At 46.0% G+C, this 19,470-nt stretch overlaps 1 protein-coding gene across 14 annotated transcripts in view; it reads right to left on the reverse strand.

Annotated features, from left to right (window-relative positions):
- Positions 1-19,470, reverse strand: part of CACNA1C (calcium voltage-gated channel subunit alpha1 C) — a 720,546-nt gene that overhangs the window by 143,045 nt on the left and 558,031 nt on the right. For 13 of the 14 annotated variants that reach the window (XM_088025853.1, XM_028121052.1, XM_028121053.1 and 10 more), the window contains exon 10: positions 7,314-7,404. In XM_088025853.1, the coding sequence (XP_087881979.1) occupies positions 7,314-7,404 (91 nt within the window). Of the gene's footprint in view, positions 1-7,313; positions 7,405-10,103; positions 10,179-19,470 lie in introns of all 14 variants that reach the window. The other variant, XM_088025852.1, reaches the window with a different exon arrangement.

Raw genomic sequence — 19,470 nt, forward strand, 5'->3', positions numbered from 1 at the left:
AGTGGAACCAATAGTCCCTGGAGAGGACAGGTGCTATGTGGCACACAGCATCCGCCCAGCAGGTCCAGCCAAGTCAGGTTAGGCCATGTGTTGGGAATGCGGCACCTTGACGAGAGCCATGCAGGGGAGGAAGGCCTCTCTGCAGATGTGAAGGTCTCAGCAGCTGGAAACCACAAGCAGGAAGGAACATGTCATTGCAGACCCCACTGCTGTCCCAACAGGAGCTTGGCCAGTGCTGGGGTATGAAGTGAAGATGAGCAAAACAAGCCAGCTGGGAACTGAGAAGCCACTATAGTCCTGGCCTGAGGGCTGCAACTGGGCCTAAAGGAACAGCCATGGGTCCTGACAGAAACCTAGGATGCTGACAGTCACATGAAGCCTTGAAGACGTGGGGGACTTCTGGGCAAAACACAGGGCAGGTGTGACTCGAAGGGTTGTGGTATGGGGAAGGAAGCCCACGGAGAGGTGGACCCTTCAGGGAGGCCCTGAGGCTACTGAGTTCATGTTGGAGTGTCCAGGGAAAACTAGGAGGAGAAAGGCTGGGAGCCAGAAGGGAGGAGAGAGAGAGAGAGGAGGGGGAGGGAGGAGGGAGCGAGAGAAAGGGAGAAAGAGAGGGAGGGAGGAAGGGAGGACAGGAGGAATGTAAGCCCTTGAGACAAAACGGTTGAAGGCAATGTGTCAGAAAAGGCCTGGGTGTTCAGAAAGTGAGCCAGAGGATTGCAGGTGGAGCAACCATGCTCAGATAGACATGTAGATGGATGGATGCAGAACGCAGGTTAGAGACGAAGAAAGTGATGGAACACTGGTAGGGAGACGAAGACAGATGCAGACAGAAAACAGGAGCAAGGAGTTCAGGAGGCGACCGCTGCAAGCCTGTGTTGTCCCAGCTCAGCACAAAGTGAGCTCTGTCACATAGCAAGAAAACAACCTCTCTCATTATTTTTTATTAAAAAAAAATTAAACCAGAAGATGTGACAGGTGGCAAAGCCATCGTGCATGAGATAATTATATCTCTGGGGCACTGAGAATCCTAGCCAAGTGCCTTTACTGCTCTGAACCGTTAGCTAATAACCTTTTCCCACCCCCAAGGCTGCTTGCTAGGGCTGGAGTGTTTAATCACATGTTAACAAAGTGTGTGGGAGGGGGACCAGGAGCCAAGGGCAGCATTTTTATTTAGAACCACAGTTTAATGGGGGAAACAAATGTTTTCCAGCTGCTAATTGGGTGATGGAGAATCGAGGTCTTCTCTTCCCCAGCAGGGCCATGCTGAGCTTGGGGACCTTCAGCGTCTGAACTAGGCTTACTTTCGGACAGTTGCCTCTCTTTGCTGTTAGGCATAAGCCAAAGTGGATGACTGTGGCCTTCAGTCTCATGACTCTGTCTACAGAGCCTGACCCGGCCCCAGGCCTCTTCTCTTAGAAATGTCTCAGTGATCCTCTCAGGGGTGTCCTTCAATGCAGACCGTGTGCTCTTTCCTTTAAGGCTCTCTCAGTCCATAAGCAAAAGTGGGTTCTTAAAGCCCAAAATCATATCTCCCAGGGAAATGACTCTGGGATGTGGGCACAGAGGGGGATCAGAGCTGAGGTGACTTTTTGAAATGACATCCTAGTCCCAGTTCCAGCGTGGTCATGAGCTATGGGCCCCTCCTTGGCATTCTGGCACATTCAGAAGAGCAGGAATGGAGCAGAACTTTCTTTTCCACTTAGTTACAAGTCCTGATGTATAACCCTTGACACCACACTTGAAGACTTATTTTTTGTTGTTGTTGCTAATCTCAGGGGATTGTGAGCATCATTTTAGGCTCACTGGGTCAGTTCATCCCCTTTTAAGTACCACATTACTTAAGTGCCCCTACTTAAGAGAGGGGAGGGTATCGCTCAAGTGGCAAGTGTCTAGAGACAAAGGAAAACCCTAACTCTTAGAGAACTGCGGCTAGAACTCTGTAAAGCCCAAGGGTTTTGATTCCTCCGTACTGCCTTGAAGAGCAGGGATCCCATTTCATGAAAACAAGAGGACCCAGTTGCTCAGCAGCCTCACCTCTTAGGAAGTAACTATTAGCTCAAGGTTTGGAAAGCTGGTCCGTCTCACTGTGTGAGTAAGCAAACTGGGGAGTCTATGGCAGCCTGGTGTCATGGTCCCCACTCCACACCCTGAGTTGGCTGATGTGTGGCAAGTGCTTCCTCCTACTGGTTTTTAAACCACTTCAGATTCCTCAGCACAGTAGAGGCTCTAGCTTCTCCAAATCCCAACGGGAGACACACAACTTGCTCAGAAGTCTTCTTGGCTTTTATCATTATTGTCCTAGTAAGGTACAATTCCCACCTCACGTTTTAAATGGTTTCCTGAAGAAGAGCTAGGAGGTGGACAAAGTAACTGACACTCAAGACCATCAGAGCAATTCTACTGGGTTGGACCTGAAGTAGCTTCAACCCAAGATACTTTCACTGCCCAGGCCTCCAAGACAAACCTTCTAGGGAACCATGATTTTCTTTGCTGATATTAAGGTTCAAAATTAGAGATGAGCCCCAAACTCCTTTCCTTTTGCTTAACTATTTACTTCTTGGGGGTCTATTTATATTTCAGCCTTTCTCCCCTTCTTAGAGTAATGAGCACAATATGTTTACTACCTGTGGTATGAAATAGTATCTCCCCGAATTGTCCCAATTTGCCTTTAACGTAAGTCAGATGGCACTGCAGTCACCATCCAGGCTGACACACATCTGACTCAGCTTCCTTGATGCCACAACTTCAACACTGTCCACAGCTGTTATTCCTAGAAGGGTAATGGACCTTGTCATCACAGAGCACTGCTTCAACAACTGGGTGCTGAACTCAGTAGCTCCACATTCTGGCCAGATTCTCCTTCTCTATTCATCCTTCTGCTCTTGCTCCGAACCCAATCTTTGCCCTCACTGGGTCTTCCCCATCATTCACCCCCTTCCAGGGCTCCCAGGCTAATGCCAGGCTTAACTTCCAGTTCCCAGCTTGGCACTAGTGTCACATCAATGTTGCCCTCAACACACGGCCTGGGACTTGTACTTTGCCTGCCTTGCTACACTGCCACTCTGGTTCACACGGCTGTCTGTTTTTAGTGCTTCTGGGCCTTGCAGGCTGCCAAAAAAAATCTGTCGAATCATTTCGCAAGGCTGCCTTCACATTTACGATGTCAGGCTCCACTGTGTCTTCAGCACTGCTCGGTGATCATTTAGTGACCTCTTGGTGACTCACTAGCTTGAATCTTCTGTACTATTCTTCAGGTTCCTAGGACACCTAACCCTCACTTTCTGTAACGAGATGACAGATAATTTGGTTTGACTCCTATCATTGACTCTCTGTATCAGAGCCTATTTCTGATTCTATATTCTTCATAGACTACAGAGTTTGAGAGCTTGGAAGGGATCCTTAGATGTCACCTGGAACTATGGTTTGCAATTTATCGGGTTGTAGAATGTTTTATTCATATGAAATCTTATATGGAAGCCCAAATGAACAAGAGTTGAAAGTGGCTCCCAGGAGTTCTGGGCCTTTGCTAGGAGTCCCTGAGCCAACAATCAAGATAACTCCTTCGCGTCCCAGAGGGCAAGACCAAGACTCAGAGGGGAAGTGCTTTGGTTGAGGTCACATGGCTTGTTGGCGGCTGACTGGGACTTGATCCAGGACTCCTGATGCCAGGTCTGTTTTTCTATCTTCCAATTAGTCCCAGAGGTAAGGAACTTCTTCTTCCCGTGTAAATCTAGCATCTCCAACTGTGCCTCTGAAGTCAACCTTCTCCTCTTTTTAGGCAATGTCTTGCTATAATCACTCATTTCCATCCCAGCATCTGTAGACCCTCCATTTTCATTGGTCGCTTCTTTGCCCCAAAGACTGCCCCAGTGTTTTACTATGACGAAAAACAAGTTCTCACTTGGCCATTGCTGCCTCCTTTTTACCATCTTATTTTCTCCTCTCTCTTCCATGGCCTCACTTCTGGAGCGAGTGCCCTAAGCTGGCTCCTTCCCACCCTTCTCCTTCACTAAGACTCCAGCTCCCGCAAACAAGTCCTGTAGAGTGTGGCTCCAGAACCCATGACCACTTTCTTCATCTCCATGTGTGACTCTAGCCTGAGCCAGCATCATCTCACACCTCACTAACTGCTATCAAGGGTGCTGCCCTGTGTTTCACTGTGTTCCCTAGTGGCCTCACTTCTACCCATTCTTCCCCTGACATCCAAGTGATCCTTCGAGAATGCAAAACTAACCCAATCAACCTCCCTTGCCAGTTCCATGTTCTTGTGACTTCTCACAGTCTTGTGATAAAGACAAAGATCATTAGGGGCCTACCAGGCCATGTCCTTCCTCCAGCCTCCCCTTCCCCCCTCCCCCACCAATACGCCCTGGCCTCCCAGTTCTTCCACCCAAGGGCCTTGAAACACACTGTTGCCTTTGACTGGAACATTCTTCCTTACTCTTCCTCAATAATGTATGTTCACTCTTCAGTTCTCAGCTTAAATTTAATTCTTCAAAAAAGTGTTTCCTAACTTGCCAGTCTAACCTGTTATTAACCCTACTACTTGGCTACTTTTCCTTCTTAACACTTATCCCTATTTCTATGACTTATTTACTTGTTTAATGTCACTTCCACACCAGATTATAAACTCCAGTGAAATCGTATCAATTTTTTTCTCCTGCTATGCATCACCATCACTGTGCACCAAGCTGGGCACACTGCTGAATGAATGTACAAATAAACAGTTCTCTCTTGAAACTCTTTCTCCCGTGGCCTTCCTGCAAGTGCTGCTGTCTGGTCTCAACACTTCTTCATCTGTTTCACTTACTTGTTCTTATTCTTCTGTCTGTCAGTTTCCCAAGATTCAGCCCTTGGCCAACCCTCATCCTATAGCTTCATTAATAGTTTTTACACTGATAACCTCAAGTGTGTGGCTCCATTCTTGTTCAGAGCCACACCTTGGACCTCCATATACTGTTGCCTGCATGGTACCTACAGGTCCCTCGGTTGGACCCTTGTTTCTGGACCGGGGACTGCAGGGACGGATGGGAAAAAATTTTACTTCAGCATCCTTACTGTTTTCTGTCTTCAAACTTTGATGGTTCCTTCTTCTTCATCACCTCCCTCTCCCCAACAAAATATCAGATTGCAGTTCCTTTTTCTCTCTGCTCCCACCCCCTCAGGGACCATCTTCATCAGCCCTTCTCACTACATATAAATTTTCATCCTGACCTCATCTGACTACACAAGCCTTTTAACTCTTAGCTCTAAAGATGCCAGTCCCTCACTGTCTCCTCCCCATCACACTCGGTTTTAGTCCCCAGCCTGTTCTCACACTGTTTCTCCCACCAGGAATGTTGGCAGTCTTATCCCATGGTTGTCTGAGTAGGGTGGGGCTGAGTAGAGAGATGGGGAAAGACCATAACTTATTAAGCATATATTATAATCCTGGCACTCTGTCCAGGTATTTTATATGCACAGAGTAGAAGCATAAATGTGGATATTCATAAGGATAACAGGGACCATTTCTACAGAGCTCCTCCAGCCTGCAGAATGTGTCCTCAAGGAAATGACAGATATACTAGAGGTGCCAGCTTCCCTCTCTGGAGGATAATCATGTTCTCCTTCCAACAGATCTCCATGCTCTCCTGGAATGTACTTGCAAGTGACTTCCTAGGGCTAGGAAGTTCTCTGGTCTCCCCTGGTTTGCAACTTGGGCTATGCCCCAAAGCCTGAGTTGCAGGGTCCTCCACCATCTTCTCTACAACCCTCCTTGGTGTCAAGACCACAGAAAGGCCTGACAGACTTAGAAGGTTCGCTGGGGCCCATTTGCAAAAACTTGAGTGCTTGCTTTGTATGGCAGGAGAGGAGGGGAATGCTTGGACTGCTGCTTAAAAATGTAATTAGTCCCGTATTTTAACAACATTTTGACAATAATTGCTTCCCAATGATGCCAAGAAATCTGCAGTGCAGACTCCCTGGTGCCACTGTCAGAGTGAGTGATGCTGAAAGCCCTGTGTAGCCTGGAAATAGAAGTTGCAAGAGCCAGTCTGTTCCTAAGCCTTGTTTTCCCTTCTCCTTTCTCGGAGACCATTCTCAAGGTTGGCATGGCTTGTGTTCAGACTCACCTGTGGAGAATCTTTTTAAAGAGGTTGGGGTTTGCTCAGCTTATTGAGTCATTTCAGGGATGAAAGGTGAAATAAGATGCTGTTCCACTGATGGAGCAATTTAGAAACTCATTTCATTTGGGACTGGTCCTACTCAGAGCCTTCTGTATGCGGTGCTTTTTAGTGACTGGGGTGAGCTTACAATTCTTACACCACCAAGCCAACAGGAAAAGCAGGCTCCACTTCCAAGAGCAGACCCTAAATGCTCCAGGAGGCCTCATGCCCAAGGTCAGTGTGAATCCCTGACAGAATAGGACTTTAATCTTTGGACTCTGCTGAGATGCTGGTAATAGAATCAGCAGTTTGCTTATTTTTAGCAGTTAAACTATTTTTTCCCTTCATTTTTTTTTCTTTTTTTTTTTGTGGGGGAACATTTCCCAGGGACTACTGGTTTCCATTTTTAAGATCAAAGATGGGTGATTGTGATAGTTCATGAGTGAATTGTTCTTCTGCGTACCCTGCCCAATCTTGGGCCAGTCGGCTCCCCGAAGCCTGGAGCCTGGGGCCTGCCCCAGGGGAAGGGAAGCTGTGGGCATCTAGGCTGGAGCTACTTTTGGACGAGGTGTCTGGCCACATTACAAGCTAAGCACAGGTGAATTTTGTATTAACTCCAGTTTGCACTTTGGGCATCTCCGTTTCCCTTCACTAGGGTAGGTAACTAGAGTTGCAGAGAAGGACCAACATGTTGATTATCTCCCAGGGTATTTTCTTACCTGTTTGCTCTTCTTCCAGGTCACATTTACCAAAATGGAAAGGGTGGTTAGCAGGACCCAGGGACCCTCACATAGGTGCCTCACGTGACAGGGGGCGAGGGGGCTGGGAAGAAACAGACTTCGGAGCCACCGCCAAGCTCCCCTCACTGTCCCCCTAGCCCTATCTTGTATTTCTCTGATGTAATGGACAGGGGCTCCAAATCCTGAGTCAGACTGTCACAGGAGTGCAGAATCAGAGACTGGCCTTAATATTAAGACTCCTCCCCCTGTCATGGAGTCATACTCAACACAGGGCCCTCTTTCCCCACACAAGTCACTGCCTGAGTTTTCTGTTCCTCTGACCTCTGCCTCACCCACGATGGGCCAGCCCATTGTGACTTCGGGACACAGCATCCCTCCCCGCATCCCTGGAAAAGCCCGAGTCCCTGGGCTCGCCGTGCCTACTCACGCCAGCCTGGCCCCGCAGTTCTCTCCCTCGATGTCACCTCCAGCCACATTTTCGGTGTTGACAGACTCGGTCTCGCTTGTGGGCATGCTCACTACAAGAGTCAAAGGGATGCAGAACAAGGCATTGAGGGTGGGGAGGAAAAGGGGAGAGAAGTGCATTAGTTTGCAAAACACCCAGTCCCAAGACTGTGGGCTACTTGGGAGGAAGAGAACCTGAGCAGCATCTGTTAGTTAGGGGAGCAGCGGTGCTGCTGTGAGCAGGTTGGGGCCTGCCATAGCCAAGTTTGGGGGTTTCCTTGACTGTCATGCCTGCTACTTGTCTAGGGTGAGTTTAACTAGTGGGACTTACTTCCTGAAAACACTGACCATTGAATCCTTTCCTACCCTCAACTCTGTGCCCTCAGAAAAGCTGTGCAAGCTTTTCCATTTGTATCCACTATGAGCCATAAAAAGAGGAGCTTTCATGAAAATATTTTATTTTGCTTTTTTCCCCACCCACCAATTCTAAGGGATTTCATCCCCAAACTTAGGGTCCAACTTGTTTGTAGGAAGGATGTTTTTGCTGCCTCATGAAGTACTAGATGGATGTGGAAGACTGCCCCCCTACTTGTAGTGGACACTGGATCCTGAGTCAGTTCCATATAGGACCGTACCTGAAATAGGTAGTTTGAAATAAATGACTATTACCAGAATCGGGTACTAAGATTCAAACTTGCACTACAGACACCAGGAATGGGGAAAATAATTGTGGAATCCACCAATTAAGTTTAAATGTGACTGGAAGATAGACTGCAGGTAGACTGGGATGTCATTTCCCCTTCCAGCAATCCTGACATTCCGACCCCAGCAGGCTGACTTGGGATATAAACCATCTAATTCCACTGGTGCCAATCTGTCTGGTCAATCTCCACTCCCTTCCCAAGGCAGCAGTGAGCTGCATTTCCAGAGTGGCAGGAATTTTCTAGCTTGGAACCCAGTGTAGGGGCTTAGAGAAGCCATTATTTTATCATTATTTTTTATTTCAAATAGAAGTTTCACTCAAGAGAATTCTTCCTCCTTACCTTCTCTTACCCTATTAATATGACGCAAAAATGAGTTTTATTTTTGGCAACCCTTGTTCTTCAGAATGGCCATTACGGCATTGGTCCTGGTCCGTTCTCCTTGCAGAACAGAACTCCTCATGTGGTGAGAAAATCACTAACTCTCAGGAGCCACACAATCTGCAGTTAGTGAGGGTGTGGCATCAGGTGATGTGACACCTTGTACAAGTCCCCATGGGGCCGCCACAGCCCAGGAAAAGCTTCTACTGGTTATATGGATAATATCTTTGGATGGAGATTTTCCAAGGTTCATTTCTTTTGGATAAGACAAGATAGGTGGGTGAGAAGAGACTCATTTCAGGAACATGCAAGATACAAATAGAAAGCCCATGACTTAACATATGTTTGACTGTCATGTATGAGAGACCTCTCTACCCTAGGACTCATTTTTAATACAGTTGGGTAAAAAGAAATCTAGATGCCATTTCAAAGAAGGTTGGCACTGGATGTGACTTTAGATATCACCCAGCTCTAGCTTACTCCCTTCACTTTATAGGACAGGAAAGTGAGGTTTAGGGAAGGGAAGATGCCCAAGTTCACACAGTGTATTTGGGGGTAGGACTTGGTCATGAGTACAAGTGTCATAACCCCCTGCACCATGCTTATCTTGATTGCCCCTCTGTTGACCAGCTCCCTACTCTATACTTTAAGACAAGATGAGGTTCTTATAGCCAGATCAGGCTCTGGAAGCATCATAGGAGCATGGTGAATAGCCAAATAGTGGCGTTGAATTTTACGGCATTTACACACCCTTTGTAGCCTGAGGTCTGAGGGAGCTGGTGTGTGAGGCCAAGACCTTAGGCATGGTTTTAGCACTGGGAGCTAGGAAGACAGCACCTTCAGAGCTTACCAGTTTCTTTCCTCCATCCACACTAAGGAAGAAGTCATACATTAAAGAGCCTTCAGTCCTTTCAAACCATCTATCTCTGATCATCTCTGACCTAAGGTTCCTTTCACTCTTCAGGCATCATTGTTTAAAGTTAAAGAGCTCTGGGGGTGCCTGGGTGGCTCAGTCAGTTAAGCGTACGACTCTTGGTTTTGGCTCAGGTTGTGATCTCAGGGTTGTGGGATCAAGGCCCACCTTGGGCTCTGTGCTCAGTGCAGAGTCTGCTTGGAATTCTCTCTCTCCCTCTGCTCCCCCCCGCCACTCTCTCTCTTAAATAAATAAATAAATAAATAAACAAAATCTTAAAAAAATAAAGTTAAAGAGCTCTGACTTTGTGACACTTTGCTCCCAGAGAGCCCCTTATGTGTTAGTGGAGTGGTATGATGGTGGTGCTAGGCTTGGAAATACAACCAAGTTAGGAGTGGATGGGCTTGGCCTTTAGGAGGAACGATATCATCTCCTAAATCAAGGAACTGCCTGTACCAGTACCAAGATGGCATTTATGGTGACCTTAATCTTGGCTGGCACTATCCAAAGGAAGTGTTCCATCAAGGAATAGCAGCTGCTGATTGTCATGTCTGCTGACTTTATACATATGAAGAGATGATAGGGCAGTGGCTTTGAGTGGGACAGATTACCATCTCCTTATAGATACACACACACACACACACACACACACACACAAACACATACACACACATACAAATACACATTCATGACCACTGCATCACAAGCCATCGAAAAAAACACCAGTTCGGTATGTACCAATGCTCATTTACACACATAGAGTGCAGGGGAACATTACCATGGGTTTCTGTGGAGTGACTAAACCAAGCAAACTTCCCTTTCTTCTGATTAAGCAAGCCCGCTGGTGTGCCTCCTTTCACAGACAAGATGGTCATGTCAAGAACCGGGAATAAGACATCAATAGAAAGCATGCAGTCAGTCATGGGCAAAAGAAAGAAACAAGGAACCCAGCTTTCAGATAGAACATCCATTTTCATCTTTGAACATAAACTAAGAAAACTGTAAAAAGCAATAAACCAAAACACATAAGAAAACATAACAAAGTAGAACCCAAACCCCAAATCACATGAATTAATGACACAAAACAAATGATGGACCCTGAGGAGAAGGAGTTACTCCAGCAGAAGCTTCAGTCTACACTGGTCTATCTAGTTAGTGGCTTTGAGGGAAGAGCTTCCTGGGAGAGGCCACCACTCATCCCTGCTGCCTACAGTCTCCAGTAGGGTAACTGCTAGAATCAAACGATAGCATTGGTGCTCCCCCTTCACTCCTATTCAATGGCCAGGTGACCTGACCTCTTCCCCACCTGTAGTGGATCTACCCCTCCTCCCTCACCACTTATATTCAGATTGTGCCTCTTGCAGATGAAAAACAGCCCACGGATCTACTTGCCCCTTTGTCCAATTCAACTACTTAGTCCCATTCAGTAAAGAACCACCAAGTGTTTCAGGCCTAATAATATCCAAAACCTCTATGTATCTGCTTTTAATCAGTTTAAATAGGCGAAGTAGTTGCTTAGTTGCTTGTCAATGGATAGTCTTTTCAGGAGTTTGGTGTATAAGGGAGAAGAATGTTATAAGCTTCTTTTGGCTCTGGGCTATAGTTGAAGAAGAGGGTGCTAGGGAGATTGTAAAGACACTGATTACCACAAATGGAAGAGGGGGAGCTCTGTATTCTGCAATAGACTTTGAGTTCTGGATGTCAAATGCTTTATCTAATTCCAGAGAAAGAGAATTTCCCACTCTATTTGACAAAACTCGTATGAACCACACCTCTGCCAGGCCTCTACGGAGGGTGCTTGGCATGAGTGGTGAGTGAGGCTTAGTGACAACTTATTAATGACGTGGGAAATCTGCTACCACTCAGGAAAGGAAGCATGTGCCCTGGTGGGGAATGGGTAGATGAGCCCATTAGTTCCAGGAAAGGGCATAAGGGGAAGGTCAATCCAAGTTTTTAGGTGCTTCTTTATTTTATCCACTTCCCCTGGAACTTGGATCACCTTCAATGAGCATCCTTGAATGCTGCTTGTTAGTGAGAATTCTGAAGACTTGTTCATGAAAAAAAAGGATCAGTCTTATTTTTAACCTAGGTAAAGGGCCATGTCCCAACCACACATCTTTAAAATACAAAGCTTGGAAAAAAGAAAAAAAAACAAAAACAACAAAGCTAGGAATAAGCAGACACTTCTCAAAAATCCCATATGAAAAAAGCACTGAGTGTTAGGAGCTGAAATGAGGTTTGGTTCCAATTTGCCTTCTAGCAAAAGATATGTCTCAGCTTAGAATGATAACAGTTACTGAAGTAAGCATCTCATAATGAGTGGTCTTTTGTTCGGAGGTGTAGAGGGGTCAACACGAGGCTGCCAGTCACCAAGTTTCTGTCTGTTCACATGGTACATGGTTGTCTAGGGGAACAAGAGCCCTGGCCAGTGATGGAAGGCCCAGAACACTGTGACCTGTTCTAGAGAAGCCTTATTCAGCTTCTGGCCTTGGCATCAGTATTGCCCCATATTTTTTGATTTCAGAAATAACTGCACAATAACTTTAAAAACAATAGAAAGAGCTTGATAAAAACATGGTCATTCAGTGTATGACTGAATTTGACCAGGGCTGGTCTTTCATCCACAGGTGTGGAACGTGATTTGAAGAGCATGTAAATCATCTCCTTTCAGAGTGTGCTGTAATGTCTGCTAGATCTGCTCTTTTGGGTAAAGTCATATATCTGAAGGTTCCTTGTTGAAACGAAAATCTCTCACCTGGAAGGAGTAGTACATTAACATATTAGTGCCTATTTGTGATAGTTTATCCCAAAAGTCCCTAAGGGAATAAGATGGGTGAAAATGCAGTTTGTGTTCCTATTCCTAAGGGATTAGATGGCAGGATCATAGTTGATTCTTTAAGGGATTTGTTGCCCCAGGGAGATGGACTTGCATTCCATCTTGGAGTCTGAGTGCCCAAACTGTTGAAAGCTGAGAATTATAAATGCTGGATAGTTATTTGGTGGATGAGCTGGAGACTCTGCCTCTTCCTGTGGCCACTCAGATGATGAACTGGCTGGAAATTAAGGCAGAAAGACAGCAAAGAACGCAGGTGCCTCAGGGCACCTCCCCTCTAAAGGCAACCCTCTTGATGTTTGTAAAGTGAAGCTTGATGTGTGCTCATCTGCAGACTGTGTCATAATAACATGCCCTCTGTGGAATAAATTGTGCTTCTTGAATGATTTAGGAAGGATATTACTGAGAAAGAATGCTAGAGAGGAAGACAGTTTTCTGACTTTCTAACTTCATTGTTAGGGGATACTCTGCATCAAATCTGGATTTCTGGGCTGTCCTGTTCCTTGACTTCTGCTGAGAAGATTCTCAAAGAAAATGAGATCTTCCTGAAAGAGTAATTAACAGCTGCCATTGCAGGTGTGGATAACATAATTACATTTTTAGTAATATCACAACTGCTACAATGAGTTGTGTTGACTCCATCTCGTCAAAAACTGATTATCTCTTGAATTAACGTCTTCTCTCCCCAAAATATTTTCTCTGCGTGACAACTCGTGCTTGAATGGTGCCTGACAGATTATTTCTACATCTCAAGGGAGGTGCATAGATCTTGTTTTGCAGTAACCAATGTCTCCTCTGACCTGCTTGGACAATAGTTGTGTGGATACTGGGGGGATTATAATAAGCCATTTCCTACATGTCCGGAAATCATTTGAATCATGCTGGGGGAAGAGCACTAGATCTAAGCCACGGTGAAGATTGGCAGTGCCTGGTACCTGTGGGTTTGCAAACCTTCTGAAGGTTTATTTACTAAAATTTAAAATCCTCCATTAAATACCAGATAGTTCTTTGAAAGCATGGCTGCATAGATCAGGGGGCCAGCCGTTCCAAAGCTGTGGTCAACAGAGAAATTCTCTGTAAAACTAATGCCTCTAGTCAGTTCCTTATACTGCTTAAAGCAAACCTCTAAGTGGTGAATCTGCTACAGGTTGTTCCAGTGTGTCAGCACTCACATTTGCCATAAAAAGAAATTAGATCTCATTTAGCTACTGTGATGTAATATGTATCCCCAAAGACGGCCATACTCATCCACATGCATAAAAAATGACTTCAGAAGGGGCTCTGACAAAGGTTTGAGAGTAAGAGCAATGCTAGTTTTGATAAAGAAAAAGAAAGTCACTAAGGATACTTAGCAGGCAATCCACAGAGGAAACAGTAAGCAAAATCTTCTCAGGTATCCCTTCCTTTACTCTCTTTTTCCTTCTCCCTCCTTCCCCTCCTTCCTTCCTCTCCCTAGGTTGGGGGCAGATGCATGGAGAAGCCTCCACACATAAAATATCTGGTCTTGCTTCTTGAGGCTGTCTGTCTTAGGTATTTTTATTCATCACATTTGGCCACGTGACATTAGAGCAAAGCTCCATGTGAGGGAACGAGGAATGGACCTGGGAGAGATGCAGAAATCTGCCTAGTTCTGAAATCTTTGGTTACCCAAATGGCTTTGACACTGTCCCAGGGATGGGGCTTTGCAATGTTCTGTGGTGACCTTCAGCAGGAATGGCTGGCCTCTCTTGAGACCTACTAAGAGAAATGCTGTCGGCATTTTGGAAGTTAGCGGGCAGCCTCATTACCCAAGGTCAGAGAACTCATCAACTGCTGTCAATCTTTTATCTCCTTTCGTTGGGAGAGGGTTGGTGCATCAGGGCCAGACATCCCAGGCAGTGGTGGGGGTGTCGGAAGCCCAAGGAACTGAGGGCATTTCTCACCCAACCTGAACTTCTCCAGTGCTGTGGAGAGCCGTATGCAGCCAATGGGCTGAATCCTGGGTCTGCCAGACTGCCAGGATCCATTTGCTCAGGCTTCCACACTCTCTTGGATGAACTGAACAAATTTACTTTGCCATTTAATTGGCAGATGCCATTTTATTATCTTTTCTGTATATGAGTCGCATAATTAGTATTCATTTTCTCAAAGTACTAATCCGAGTTATGACTAACATGCAAAAGGATTCCTAATTTCCTACCCCACTGACTCTAATCTGGAATCTAACACTCCCTGTGGTCTGGCTCCATGCTATGTGTGATGGCTGAGAGTGCCCCTCAGAAATTCATATGCAGTCCTAGCCCCTGTAACCTCAGAGTGTAGCTGTATTTGGAGAAAGGGTCTTTAAAGAAGTAATTAAATTAAAATGAGATAATGAGGGTAGGTTCTAAAGCAATTTGACTGGTATGCTGATCTAAAGAAGCAATCTGGACACAGACACACACACAGAGAAGACAATATGAAGCCATAGGGAGAAGACAGCCATTTACAAGCCAAGGAGAGAGACCTGGAGCAGGTCCTTCCCTCACGGCTCTCAGAAGAAGCCAACACCGGTGACACCTTGATCTTGGACTTCTGGCTTCCAGAACTATGGGACAATAACTTTCTGTTGTTTAAGTCACCTTGTGCGTTTGTGGGACTTAGTTACAGCAGCCCTAGCTGATTAAGACACTGTTGATTCATCCTCATTTCCCGTTACTTCCTCTAGAAATTCTCCACCCAAGCTGGGCTGCCCTCCTCACTGTCCCTGGAGTGTGCCATCTTTATTCTAACCTCTGGGCTTATGTAGCTATGACGTCACATATCATACCCTTCCGCCTCCCCTTCACATATTCCAGGGTCACGGAACAATAGCTCTTGGGCCAAATCCAGATTGCTACTTGTTTTGTAAATAAAGTTTTGCTTCTGTATTGTCCACGGCTGTTTTCACACTATAGCAGCAGAGCTGAGTGTTTGCAACAGAGGCTCCATGTAGCCTGCAAAGCCAAAAATAATTACCAACTGACCCTTCAGAGAAAAAGTGTGCTGACTCCCGAACTAGTCAAATTTCATCCATTCCTGGAGACCCAGTTTTCATTTGTGGAGCCTTTCAGGACCACCCACTGCCACAGAGTCCCCTCTTCTGAGCTCCTGGAACATTGCGATCCGTGAGGCTTTAAAATTAGAACGTGAATTCAAGTTTTAGTCCCATGAAACGGGTAAGTTATTTAACCTTTCTGAGGTTTCCTTGTATGTAAAAAGAGGCTAAATATCAATACTATTTGGTTCATGAGGTCCTAGTAAGGATTAAGTGAAATAAATTTATAAAAACTTTGTAAATGGTAAGTGATACAAGTATTTGCTAATATTACCAACTAATTTTAATGTTTTTCTTATAGTTTACTGTATGAGTATTAGATTATTTCCCTAAGTTATAATTTTCTCAAGGCCAGAGTCTTTATATTAGAACTCTCTGGACTCCCTTTCAGATCCCAGCGGTATTAGATTTGGAACTATAATAATAACAACATTTTCTATCTTTATGGAGTTTTAAGGGCACTCCTACATGCTGGACATCTTGAGAGTTTGTCCTTCAAATGCGTCCTCCTTCCCTCTCTGCTATGCCCTGTACTCCAGGAAGCTGACCTTTGTAAACGACATCAACAACTTCTCCTACGCTAGGGCTTATGCTGTGTTAACCAATGGGAAGGGCCAGCAGGATGTCTATGAGGCCTGAGGAAAGTGAAACAGGGTAGTTATTTCCCTGGCAATGTGTGCAGGGCTGGTACACATTGGCTGTGTCTCATCACTGAAGACCACAGGTCTGATCACGTGACCCTCTCCTCATGGCCGCCCTCTCTGATTTCTGGAAAATGCTCCTTCACTCTGTCACTTCAGGCCCTTCCAGTAGGGTCCTGCATTATCCCCTGTTGACTTCCTTAAACCTTCCTGCATCTTTTTATTAACCTCTCCTTAAAGCACCCACTTTAAGAGTCTGTTTTCTGTCAGCAGCCTGACCAATGGAGCACTCTGGTCCGGGGCAAGGTGGATGGTAGTATCCCCCTGTCAAATGAAAGGGTAGTCCCCACGAGTGGAATGTAGTTGCCCCCAAAGTGAAAGCTAGTAAATGGTACAGAATGGCTGGCCTTGCACCCAGGACTTTCCTGGGTACATCAGGGAACCTCCAGAATAACTTTGCTCAACTACAGAAGAACTAATTGATAAGAACTAGTGATGTAGGGTATTATAGTGGGCCTTGCTTTAGCCCCATGGCAGAATAGAACTGGACATTCTGGTTGTGCTTACTGCACCAGGAGACTCTCTTGGGAGAAACTATGTTACGTTTCCTTTCATTTCACTTTCTCTTGCCAACAAACAAACAAAAAAACTTGGAAAGTTATTCCTTACTACTTTCCTACATTTTGATAGGTCAAACACATGGCCAAATAAAGTCTCAGGCTGACAAGTGAAGGAGTTCTTTATATGTCTTTATCCAGCGCAGAGTCTTAAGAATCCCCCTAGTACTGTGAGTCTAGGAAATGCCAAAGATGATCCTCGCCTTGGCCTTGCTACGAAATAGCTCCAGACCCTGTACAAATCACACGATGATTGGGGGTCTCATTTTCCTCCTCTCTTATATTAATAAATTAAATTAGATGATGGATTGCAGGTCTCTTCTAAGGGAAAGAAAGAGAGGGAGAAGGAGAGGAGAAAAGTAAACTGTAGAAAAGAAGAGGAGAGAGATGGTGAGAGGGAAAGCAAAAATGGAGCCCGGCCATGGTGGGTTGAAAGGTCACAGAGAAGGGTGCCACAGCCTCCAGAGCCTTCTCAGAAGCTTCCTGCCAGCCCAGGCCCAGCAAGGCTTCCTCCACATAAGCAATTAAGACCTGGTTGATGTTAAGCCATCAGAAAGTAAATATAAAACAGGATTAAATATTAAGAAGCCAAACAAAGTGGCCTTATTAAAAAGGCACAATATAAGCATGATGTGCCATCGTAATAATTATTATTACTGCTATAAACTGGGAGGAGGCATAAATGCCTGCCCTTGATCTGCAGTCATAATCCCCAAAGAAGAAAACCAGGGTCGTTGTACTCTCAGCAGGCCATAAACATCCAGTGTTCCCAAGCAGAAAATTTCTCTCCACAATTGTGGCGCCACTGAGTCGGGCCACCAGCGCGGGTAGGGGGAGGTAGGCAGTGGGAGGAGGAGGCAGGGGAAGGAAGTTGAGCTGCATCAAACAAATGTCTGAACTTTGGCCCATGGTCCTCCTTCCTCCCCCACCATGCCCCACCTTCATTAGGGACGGCCAGGCGGTGTGGAACATTCTCAGGCCCTTGGGACGATGGGGGAAACAGGACATCCGATCACGCAGGAGAATGAGGACATCCCCAAGGAAAACAGAGCTCCCCACAGCCACTGGGGCTGAGACGGGGTCTTCTGGACATGGATGATGGTGGCCTTTCTGTGTAGGATCCCTTTGGAAACTCAATTCTTTTAGGGCACAAACTAATTTTAGGCTGGAGGGAGGACATAATTCTAGTTCCCAAAGCCTCGTTTAGCAGTAGCTGGTCGCTCATGTGGTATGATGTAAAAGGGACAGAGAATGACTTGTGTCCTACATCCCTCTTCAACCCAGTCCAGTGATGCCCACTGGTCATTCCTTCATTTTAGGGTCTTGTCCCCTTAGAGTGCAAATACTCTTGGATGTGAAATAGTAGTATCAGTCATTTCTATCTTAATACTAATAGTGTTGAGTAATAGTTTTTTGATCACTCACTACATAATGGCTACTCCTCCATGCACTTTATATGCTAACTCATTCAAGCCTCAAACAATCCTACGAGGGATTATATGTGCCCATTATATGTTCCCATATTATAGATCAGGAAATTGAAGCTTAGAGAATTAAGTCACTTATTCAAAGCAAGCAGCTAATAAGATTCAGCATCTGAACTGTGGTAGATGCTATGCTAAGTCTCCCCTCTTAGCCATTATGTATACTGCATGAATTTATAAAGTCCTTTCCTAATCATAAGAGAGGACTAGAGAGCCCTGCGGATGTGCCTGGATCACTGAGAGGAGAAGAGGAGCCAAAATACAGGTGGAGGTTCTGGGGGAGAAGCCACTTATTTCATAATCCTGCCCAGGGCCCCCCTGCCAGCTCTTCTGGGCCAAGAGGGGGAGGCAGTGTGCAGAGCAGCATGGTTAGGAGCCTAGGCTCTGGAGCCAGGTGGCCTGAGTCTGCCTCCTGTCTCTGCCACTTTGGAGCTCTGTGACCTTGGACATGGGACTTCATTACTTTGTGGCTCAGTTTCTGCTCTGCAAAGGGAGATCTGAATCATACCTGCATTGCAGGGCTAGAAGGGGTAGCCTTCACTTTACAGGTGAGAATATTAAGGTCCGGAGAAGGTCAGTGATGTGCCCAGGGTCACAAGGCTAGTTGGTGGTAGAGGGACAGTCTTCTTTCCACCATCCATTTCTGCCACCTTTCTCACCTGCCATTCACTCGCATCCTGGAGAGGATCAAAGTCCACCCTGGAACATCACAGCTGAGCTCTCTCCTTGTCTGGAATTCAAAAGTCCCCACTGTGGATAAATCTCACACTTTCACCCTGTTCTCTGCTGTTTACAAAAGCTATAGAGAGCTCCCGATTCACTCTTATTTTCTCTTTTCTCTTGGGCTCTGTCTTCCCCTTCACTGCTTTCTGAGGCTCAAGATAATTTTGATCCAGGTCAGATTTCCTGCAAGGAGCCCTCCAGGGGCCCAGCACAATCTCGAAGATGCAGGTACCCACAGAGCGGGAGCTGCCTTGAGTGAGGAGCACTACCTCTATGGAAGGGTCTTAGCCTTGTCTTCCTTTCCAGCGTGCAAGTACATAGCTGCCTTAAATTTCGAGGCTGCCTCCATTAGTGGCATTTCTGTGAAGTGAGTCACTTTAGCTTGCAGCTCCATGGTGCCTCTTCAGCCTAGTCATTTCATCAATGAGTTTCTGGGCAGGTGTCAGAATATCAATCAGCTCACCCCCGTCCGTGGCAAATCCTTTACTTTAATTAATCTCCCTGCTCTGCCTGCTGGAGGCTTACCATTGTTACTTTCCTCCTTCTCGCTGGGGTGAGAATGCAGTCCTGGGTCCGTCTTGCTAATTTAACAGCCCACATCTGTCACGGAGAGTCCTTCTGCCGTGTCACTTCACAGGACCCTACACCCCCCCACCCTGGGCAAAGACCCAGGAAAGTGGTGCTCCCCTCCTCTGCATGAGTCAGATCCTGTTAGGCTGGGGTTCGGAGCCCAGGATCATGTTCATGGAGGCGTAGCTGCCAGAGGTGGAGTTCTGGGATGGAGAGCTTCTG

Source organism: Eumetopias jubatus, unplaced genomic scaffold (assembly GCF_037043125.1).
Source record: "Eumetopias jubatus isolate StellerSeaLion01/CBP00866 unplaced genomic scaffold, mEumJub1_p1.0 scaffold_8, whole genome shotgun sequence".
Taxonomy (NCBI): domain Eukaryota; kingdom Metazoa; phylum Chordata; class Mammalia; order Carnivora; family Otariidae; genus Eumetopias; species Eumetopias jubatus.